Here is a 7,631-nt window from a genome sequence, read left to right as displayed (position 1 = left end):
CCCCCCCCGCCCCCCTCCCCAGCACCCTTCAGACGCACCCCCCATGTCTCTGGGTTGGGCCCTGCCCATAGGCCCCCCCTCACTGCCTGGCGCTGGCCCCCCACAGAGCACGTGGTTCCGTTCCTGACGCAGCCGTGCCTGCCGGCCCTGCAGCTGGACAGCGGCGCCGTCCTCTTCTCACCCAACGCCATTTGCCGGTGAGGGGCATCAGGTTGGGGGGGGAGGGGGCTTGGACTCCTGGGTCTTTTGGGGGATGGGGGCCGCGCTCACCCCTGCTGTGCTGCACCCACAGGTATTTTTTCCTCCTCTCTGGGAAGGAGCAGGATGACGTGGCCAACCAGTGGCTGGAGTGGGAGGCCACAGAGCTGCAGGTGGGGGTGGGGCCAGTGTGGGGGGCATGGGCCTCTCCCCGGCTGCAGCCCTGCCCACCCTCATTCCCCCACCCTGGTCTGTGTCCCCCCAGCCGGCTGTCTCGGCCGCCCTGTATCTGCAGCTGGTGCAGGGGAAGTCGGGAGAGGAGGCGCTTGCGCCCGTGCGAGAGGCGCTGGCTCATGTGGACCAGGGCCTGGCCCAGCGTGGCACGACCTACCTCACTGGGGTGAGCGGGGCGAGGAAACTGAGGCAGGTGGGAGGGGTGGGGGGGTGAGGTCTGGGTGCCACAGAGTGTGCATAGTGGCTGTGCCCCTTGGGAAGGGGCCCTGGGCTGTGGTGGCACCAGAGCACCGTGGCATTGCCATCTTGCCCCCCATGATGTTATTAGAATACCCCCCACAATGTCAGCTGACACCCCATGACATCCTCGATGTGCCCTGTGATGTCACTGCCATGACCCCCATCCCCTGGCTCTCGCTGCCCTGTGACGCTCCCCACTTTCCCTGCCAGGATGCGGAGTCAGTGGCCGACGTGGTCGTGTGGGGGGCCCTGTTCCCGCTGTTCCAGGATGGCTCCTGCCTGCCAGGTAGCGGGGTTTGGTGGTGGGTGGGGGCTGAGAGGTTGGGGGGGGGCAGCTGCGTGATCAGAGCTGACCCCCCTGCCCCTCCCTTGCAGACAACCTGGGGCTGCTGGGCAGCTGGTTCCGGAGCATGAGCCAGCTGGCGCCGTGCCGCGCTGCAGCTGCAGCCGTGCTGACCCCTGAGGGGGCGCGGGAGCTCCGAGCCCACCTGCAGCGGCAGCCGGTGCCTAGCCCGGCCTTCAAGCGCCCGGCCACCAACGAGCCCGAGGTACCAGCCCTGGGTGGGGAGTCCCCACCTTGGCACTCTGGGAGAGGGGGTGGTTCTGGGCCCCACTGGCAGGGCACCTGGCTCCTCACTGAGCATGGCACTAGAGCTGTGTCCTGCCCACCTGGGCCCTTGCCGGTCTGCAGTGCTGCCCCTCAGCTGCCTGTGCCCACAGGAGGAGGAGTCAGCCGAGCATGCCCTTTCGGAGGAGGACATCGCTGCGGCTGCCGACGCCTGGGCCCAGGGCACAGCCGCGCTGCCTGAACCCTGGCAGCCCCAGCACCCCGTGTGAGTATCCAGGGGCATGGGTGCAGGGACATGCCCCCTTGCCTTGTGTCCTTCCCCGCTGGCTTGCATAGATGGATGTGGGGGGCAAGCCCTCCACTTCTTATGGCCCCCACCTTCCCCCCAGGCTGCCTGTGGCCGGCCGCAAGAATGTGCTCATCACCAGCGCGCTGCCCTACGTCAACAATGTGCCCCACCTGGGCAACATCATTGGCTGCGTCCTCAGTGCCGACGTCTTCGCCAGGTAAGGTCCTGCCCAGCACCTGCCCCGGGGTCCCCAGGCCTGTGGGGCACAGCTGGCACTTCCCCCTGGGGCTGCATGGGGCTCTGGCAACAGGCACCTTACATGGAGCCATAGAGAAGCAGGGCTGGCAGGGAGCTCCAGAGGCCGTAACCAGTGCCAGCCTGGCCTAAGGCAGGATCAGTCTTGTGTAAACCAGCCCGGGCATGTCCTGCGATCTGAACTTGTGGCAAAACCAGTCAGCTCTGACCTGACACGAGTCATCATGCTCGGCCCTGCCACAGGGAAAGCAGGTAGCCACAGCAGCCTGTTGTTGTAAAAAGTTGTTAATGTGTTCTCCAGAAATAATTGTCGGGTACTGGATCAGAGCCTGGGTCCACTTTCCCTGTCTCCTGTGTCGCGCAGTGGTGGAGAGCAGGGGCTGGAAGGAAGACAGGGTCTGAGCATAGGTTTTTTCCCCCCTATTCCTTTCTCACCTCCAGCCTTGGAGGCCCAGGACACTCTGGGAGCTACTGAGCTTGGGACGGATAGACACGGCATCTGCATCAATGTCCCTCTTCTCTGAGAAGGGGTCCAGGCTCTGGGAATCTGGCTGAACTCTCAGCTCCCCCAACCTCTGGTTGCCGCAAGTCCCTTCCATCCCCCCTTTCATTACACATGGGGTGAAAAAGAACTTCCCGGGGTTTAGTTTTAAACTAGCAACCTGCTGGTCTCATTTCCCCGCGGTCTTGTCTGGTGAGACAGTCAGGAATAAATCCCTAGTGACCTGCTCTTCGCCATTCAGGGTGTTGTAAACTCTTCTCCTGCTCTCTGTGATGCTGAACAGGCTTGGCCTCGTAAGTCTCCTCATGTGGAAGTGCCTCCAGGCGGGGGCTGTACTCCCTGCTACAGGGGAAGGCAAAGCCCCTCCAGTCTGTAGCAGTCTGACTGGGGGGGATGATTGCTTCCTGACCCTTAGTGGAGGAGCAGGACCCTTCAGGGTTGATGCCCAGCAGGAGCATTGGCACAGTCCCCTTGGCCCACCAAGCCTCCTGCACCCGAACTCTCAGGGAGCCCCTGGACTTTGCCCCATGGGTTCCCCCCACCTCTGGTTCCAGCCCCCTTGGGCCCCTCCTGGAGAACCAGATGGACCTTCGTGTCCTTCCTGTCCCAGTCCCTGTCCCCAGCCTGGGCTGCAGCCTATGAGGGAGGCTTCATGCCAGGGGTGCCCAGGCCAGAGGGGGCTACAAGGTGCCCGCATGTGCTAGCCCCCTGCCCCCACAGGTACTGCCGCTTGCGGAACTGGAACACGTTGTACGTGTGCGGCACGGATGAGTACGGCACGGCCACAGAGACCAAGGCCATGGAGGAGGGGCTAACGCCTCGGCAGATCTGCGATAAGTACCATGCTATCCACGCCCGCGTCTACAGCTGGTTCGGCATCTCCTTCGACTACTTTGGCCGCACCACCACACCGCAGCAGACCAAGTAAATACTGTTGGGGATTAGGGAGCCCGTGGCGGGGGTGGGTCTATGCTGAGGGTGCCCTCAGTTTTGGGTTGGGGCATCCCCCTTTTCACTGTCAGGGGAGGCTCTGGTCCCAGCCTCACTGGGGCAGGCAGGGGTGGTCCCAGCCCCCTTCAGCCGCCCCCTCCCCAACTCCAGGATCGCCCAGGACATCTTCGGGCGCCTGCTGGAGCGCGGGTTCCTGCGGTCGGACATGGTGGAGCAGCTACGCTGCGAGCGTTGCCAGCGTTTCCTGGCTGACCGCTTTGTGGAGGGCATCTGCCCCTTCTGTGCCTACGAGGAGGCCCGTGGCGACCAGTGTGACAAGTGTGGCCGCCTCATCAACGCCATTGAGCTCAAGGTGGGGCTGGGATGGGACGGGACCGTGGCTGCCTTGGGGGTCAGGAGTCTCAGGAATGGGCCTGGGGTGCATCTGGCTGGGGGTGCATCACCCTCCGTCCGTGACACTCGATAGTCACCCTCCTGGCCTGGGAAAGGGGCATTGTGGGATACAGGAGGTGGCTGGGGCCTGCCACCCTTCCCACCCCTGCTCATGGCTCTGTGCCCCTGGCAGAGACCTCAGTGCAAGATCTGCCACGATTCCCCAGTGGTGAAGTCCTCCCAGCACCTCTTCCTGGACCTGCCCAAGGTGAGTGCCACCCCTCAGACTCGGACTGGGGGTGGGGGAGTTCACCTGGTTCCCAGGGAAGGAATCTGGGCCCAGCCCTGCCCTGCTGACCCCCAACCCCCCGCCCCCAGCTGGAGCAGCGCCTGGAGCAGTGGCTGGAGCAGTCATGGGCCACAGGGGACTGGACAGCTAATGCCCGCTTCATCACACGCTCCTGGCTCAGGGATGGGCTGCGTCCACGCTGCATCACACGGGACCTGGCGTGGGGCACACCTGTGCCCCTGGATGGCTTCCGTGACAAGGTGGGTGCTGGGAGGGGGCACCCAGCTTGTGGCTGAGCTCTGGTGCCATGTGGTAGAGCTCACATATGTTCCCCCCAGGTGTTCTACGTGTGGTTCGACGCCCCCATTGGGTACCTGTCCATCACAGCCAACTACACAGACCAGTGGGAGCGGTGGTGGAAGAACCCTGAGCAGGTGAGACCTTCCCTGGGGGATGTGGCCAGACACAGGGACTCCTCCTGGGTTCTCTCCGGCTCATGGCTGAAACTAGTCTTGGGGCTTGGGCTGGCAGAGGAAGGAGATACCCCAGATCCCTGGCCCTGAGCCCCGATCTCCCTCCTCCCCCTAGGTTGAGCTGTACAACTTTATGGCCAAGGACAACGTCCCCTTCCACAGCGTCGTCTTCCCCTGCTCCTTGCTGGGTGCTGAGGATGGCTACACCCTGGTGAATCACCTTGTTGCCACAGGTACGCCCAGCCCCCAGTTCAAATTCTGCCCCAAGTAGAGGGGTTATCAGGGAAGGGGGATCCTGCCCCCTGCTCAGCTCGGTCCCCCTACCCTCTCCTCCCCCCGTAGAGTACCTCAACTATGAGGATGGGAAGTTCTCCAAGAGCCGTGGCGTGGGTGTCTTTGGGGACATGGCCGAGGACACGGGGATCCCAGCTGACGTCTGGCGCTTCTACCTGCTATCGCTGCGGCCTGAGGGCCAGGATAGCGCTTTCTCCTGGGCTGATCTGCTGCTGCGCAACAACTCCGAGCTGCTCAACAACCTGGGCAACTTCGTCAACCGGTGATGAGGGGACCGTGGGGGGCAGGGGCAGCGGCAGCGTGGGGGACTGGGCTGGGCAGGGCTCATGGGCTGTCCTCTCCCCCAGGGCTGGGATGTTTGTGTGCAAGTTCTTTGGGGGCTGCGTGCCAGAGATGGAGCTGAGCTCCGATGACAAGCGGCTGCTGGCACGGGTGGGCCTGGAGCTGCGCCGCTACACACAGCTGCTGGACAAGGTCCGGTGAGTGCTGGGGGGGGCGGGGGTGGGTGGGTCTCCTCTGGTCCCCTCCTCTGGGTTCTGGCCTCACCCTATCCCATGCACCTGCAGGATCCGGGATGCTCTGCGCTGTGTCCTCAACATCTCCCGCCATGGTAACCAGTACATCCAGGTGAATGAGCCCTGGAAGCGCATCAAGGGCAACGATGCTGACAGGTAGGAGGTTCAGCTCCCCTTGCCCTGGAGGGCCACCGATTTGGCTGTGCCTGAGGCCAGCACTGAGTGCCCCTTGCTTTGCAGGGGCCGGGCAAGCACAGTGACGGGCGTGGCAGTGAACATGGCCTGCCTGCTCTCCATCATGCTGCAGCCCTACATGCCCAGCATCAGCGCCAGTATCCAGGACCAGCTGCGCGCCCCTCCTGCCTGCTGTGTGCTGCCATCCGCCTTCGTCTGCACCCTGCCCCCTGGGCACCGCATTGGCACGGTATATATAGAGTGAGGGGGGCTTGCAGTGAAAGGGCTACAGTACATGGAGGGTTAACATCCTCATTCCCCCACCCAGGTGACCCCCCTGTTCCAGAAGCTGGAGAATGACCAGGTGGAAGCCCTGCGCAAGCGCTTTGGGGGTGGGCAGGTGAGTGCCCCCTTCACTAACATGGGGCTTGCCCCAGGACCCCGCCCTCTTCTGCTCCTCAGCTCTGGTCTCATCAGTCTAGGCTGGTGCCTGGGGTGTCTGTACCCTGGCAGCAGGGGCTGGGGGCTAGGGAAGCATCCCTTCCTTTCTGCTCTGCTCTCTCTGCTTCACTCCTCTTTCTTCTCCCAGCCTGAAGATGATGCCTTAGAGCCCCAGGTAAAGCCCCCATCTGCTTTCCAGGGGGCAGGGCCAGGTCCATTTTGGTGGGGGTGGGGGGTAACAGTGCATGGAGTTAAGCACAGGGAGGGGAAAGCTGTGTGTTGGGGGTGACTCATGCCCCCCTGCAGGCTAAAGCTGCCCCACCCAAGCCCCCACCTGGTGTGGACCTCCAGAAGGTGAAGGAGCTGAGCGAGCAGGTGGCTAAGCAGGTGAGTGCCCCTTTCCCTTACCCTAAGCACATAGTCCCCCCCCTCCCTCCACACACAGAGGTTCATACAGTCTGTGTCCCCCCAGGGCACCCATGTGCGGGAGCTGAAAGCTGCCAAGGTGGAGAAGGGACAGATCGACAGAGAGGTGGCCAAGCTGCTAGAGCTGAAGAGGCAGTTGGCATTGGTGGAAGGGCGTCCCCCAGAGCCCCCTGCCCCTAAGGGCAAGAGAAAGAAATAAAGGGGAGGGGGTTAGGCACAGGCCCCCCCCCCCCACGAGACAGCAGGAGGCGGTAGCCAGGATCCAAGAGTGATATATATGTACAATAAATACAGCTCCTAGTGCCTGCGCTTGCACCCAGCTCTGGCAGGAGGGGGGGGTGGGGAAACATGTCCCACAGGGGCCTTCAGTCTGCTGCCCCATGGCAGGGGTCCATGGGAGGGGCCAGGCCATGCCAGGGTCTGTCCGTTGGGTGCTAGGCCTGCCGGAGATTCACCATGCGCTCAATGAGGGCAGCCCGCGTGGCCTCCACTTGGGTACTGAGGCGGTCGATCTCAGCCCGCAGCCGCGCGTTCTGCGCTGTCAACTCAGCCACGCGCCGCTCTGCCTCCTGCTCCCGCTCCCGCTGGCCACGCCGTGCCCGGCCTCCCACGAGCTGCTCGCCCCGCCGGCATCCAGCACCCCCCTCTTCATCCTCGGGGCCTGTGTGGGCCGGGGAGCTGAGGCTGGAGTCGGAGCCTAGGGGGCCAGCAGGGATGGGGGCTGTCACGCTCAGCAGCTCCAGCAGCTCAGCGTCCAACTCAGGGGTCTCGGCGGGCACCGGCGTGTCCAGGCCCCATAGCAGAGCTGTGGTGTCCAGCGTGGCCAGGTCCTTCAGCTCCTCCTGCGGGCACACACGGGGTGACTGGGGATGGAGGTGGGATGGAAGTGGCATAGTCCACCCACCCCAGGCCTGGCACTTACCTGCTCAGCTACCCCAGGCACCTGGGGCTGCCTGCCAGTCTCCTCCGAGGACAGCACCTCCTGCAGGTCCTCGTACCAGGCCTCCAGCTCCCAGCTGGGTAGGGGCCCTGTGGCCCCCGCCCCGAGGGGTAGCGGCTCAGCCGCCATCAGCAGCTTCAGTGTCCAAGTGGGTCAAGAAGCCTTGCTACGGGTAAAGCACTGAGTCAGTGTGGCTGCCCCCCCACCTTGGGGTCCTAGGGGCCCTCCAGCCACCCTCCCTGGGGTGGTCCCCATGCCTCACCTGCTCTCAGGTGTGGTGATGTATGAAGACGCACTTCCTCCGTGAAGACTGGGGGGGTGGGAAGGGGAAGAGGTAGAGTTAAGCTTGATCTGGCTCCCCCAGGGCTGGGCCAGGCCAGCACATCTGGTCCTGATCCCACATCTGGTTCTGATCAGGCCAGCTGCTGAAATCCAGTCCCCCTCCCCCCGCCCTTTCCGGCTGGTTATTT

At 63.8% G+C, this 7,631-nt stretch overlaps 2 protein-coding genes across 3 annotated transcripts in view; one reads left to right on the top strand and one right to left on the bottom strand.

Moving 5' to 3' along the window:
• Window positions 1-6,526, top strand: part of MARS (methionyl-tRNA synthetase) — a 7,728-nt gene extending 1,202 nt beyond the window's left edge. The window contains exons 2-22 of the mRNA XM_025192700.1: window positions 72-197; window positions 293-371; window positions 464-598; window positions 883-958; window positions 1,048-1,220; window positions 1,393-1,505; window positions 1,630-1,746; window positions 3,007-3,210; window positions 3,388-3,589; window positions 3,803-3,877; window positions 3,988-4,158; window positions 4,237-4,332; window positions 4,487-4,604; window positions 4,714-4,927; window positions 5,013-5,144; window positions 5,232-5,336; window positions 5,421-5,604; window positions 5,683-5,754; window positions 5,944-5,970; window positions 6,102-6,182; window positions 6,268-6,526. Coding sequence (XP_025048485.1) covers window positions 72-197; window positions 293-371; window positions 464-598; window positions 883-958; window positions 1,048-1,220; window positions 1,393-1,505; window positions 1,630-1,746; window positions 3,007-3,210; window positions 3,388-3,589; window positions 3,803-3,877; window positions 3,988-4,158; window positions 4,237-4,332; window positions 4,487-4,604; window positions 4,714-4,927; window positions 5,013-5,144; window positions 5,232-5,336; window positions 5,421-5,604; window positions 5,683-5,754; window positions 5,944-5,970; window positions 6,102-6,182; window positions 6,268-6,420 — 2,653 coding nt within the window. The 3' untranslated portion in view covers window positions 6,421-6,526. The remainder of the gene's footprint in view (window positions 1-71; window positions 198-292; window positions 372-463; window positions 599-882; window positions 959-1,047; window positions 1,221-1,392; window positions 1,506-1,629; window positions 1,747-3,006; window positions 3,211-3,387; window positions 3,590-3,802; window positions 3,878-3,987; window positions 4,159-4,236; window positions 4,333-4,486; window positions 4,605-4,713; window positions 4,928-5,012; window positions 5,145-5,231; window positions 5,337-5,420; window positions 5,605-5,682; window positions 5,755-5,943; window positions 5,971-6,101; window positions 6,183-6,267) is intronic.
• An 85-nt stretch (window positions 6,527-6,611) lies between these two features.
• DDIT3 (DNA damage inducible transcript 3) lies at window positions 6,612-7,576 on the bottom strand. Of its 2 annotated transcripts, none has more exons than XM_006036388.3 (3): window positions 7,424-7,576; window positions 7,144-7,327; window positions 6,612-7,063 (listed from the first exon to the last, which is right to left on the bottom strand). In XM_006036388.3, exons 2-3 carry the CDS (start codon window positions 7,288-7,290, stop codon window positions 6,656-6,658), a joined length of 555 nt encoding a protein of 184 aa, XP_006036450.1. In that variant the 5' UTR covers window positions 7,291-7,327; window positions 7,424-7,576; the 3' UTR covers window positions 6,612-6,655. The 2 variants fall into 2 exon arrangements, with proteins under 2 accessions (XP_006036450.1, XP_025048476.1); XM_025192691.1 differs by having other exon boundaries at window positions 7,144-7,323; window positions 7,424-7,575.
• Window positions 7,577-7,631: the final 55 nt, after the last annotated feature.

This window comes from Alligator sinensis, unplaced genomic scaffold, assembly GCF_000455745.1.
Source record: "Alligator sinensis unplaced genomic scaffold, ASM45574v1 scaffold265_1, whole genome shotgun sequence".
NCBI lineage: Eukaryota > Metazoa > Chordata > Crocodylia > Alligatoridae > Alligator > Alligator sinensis.
The sequence above is the reverse complement of the archived record's forward strand: the minus strand, read 5'-3'. Positions and strand labels throughout refer to the sequence as shown.

Excerpts from the sequence above, each read along its gene's own strand:
- DDIT3 (XM_006036388.3), bottom strand. The coding sequence starts at position 7,290 with ATGGCGGCTGAGCCGCTACCCCTCGGGGCGGGGGCCACAGGGCCCCTA. Across the intron at positions 7,064-7,143 it reads TGCCTGGGGTAGCTGAGCAG|GAGGAGCTGAAGGACCTGGC; the intron begins GTAAGTGCCAGG and ends GTGTGCCCGCAG.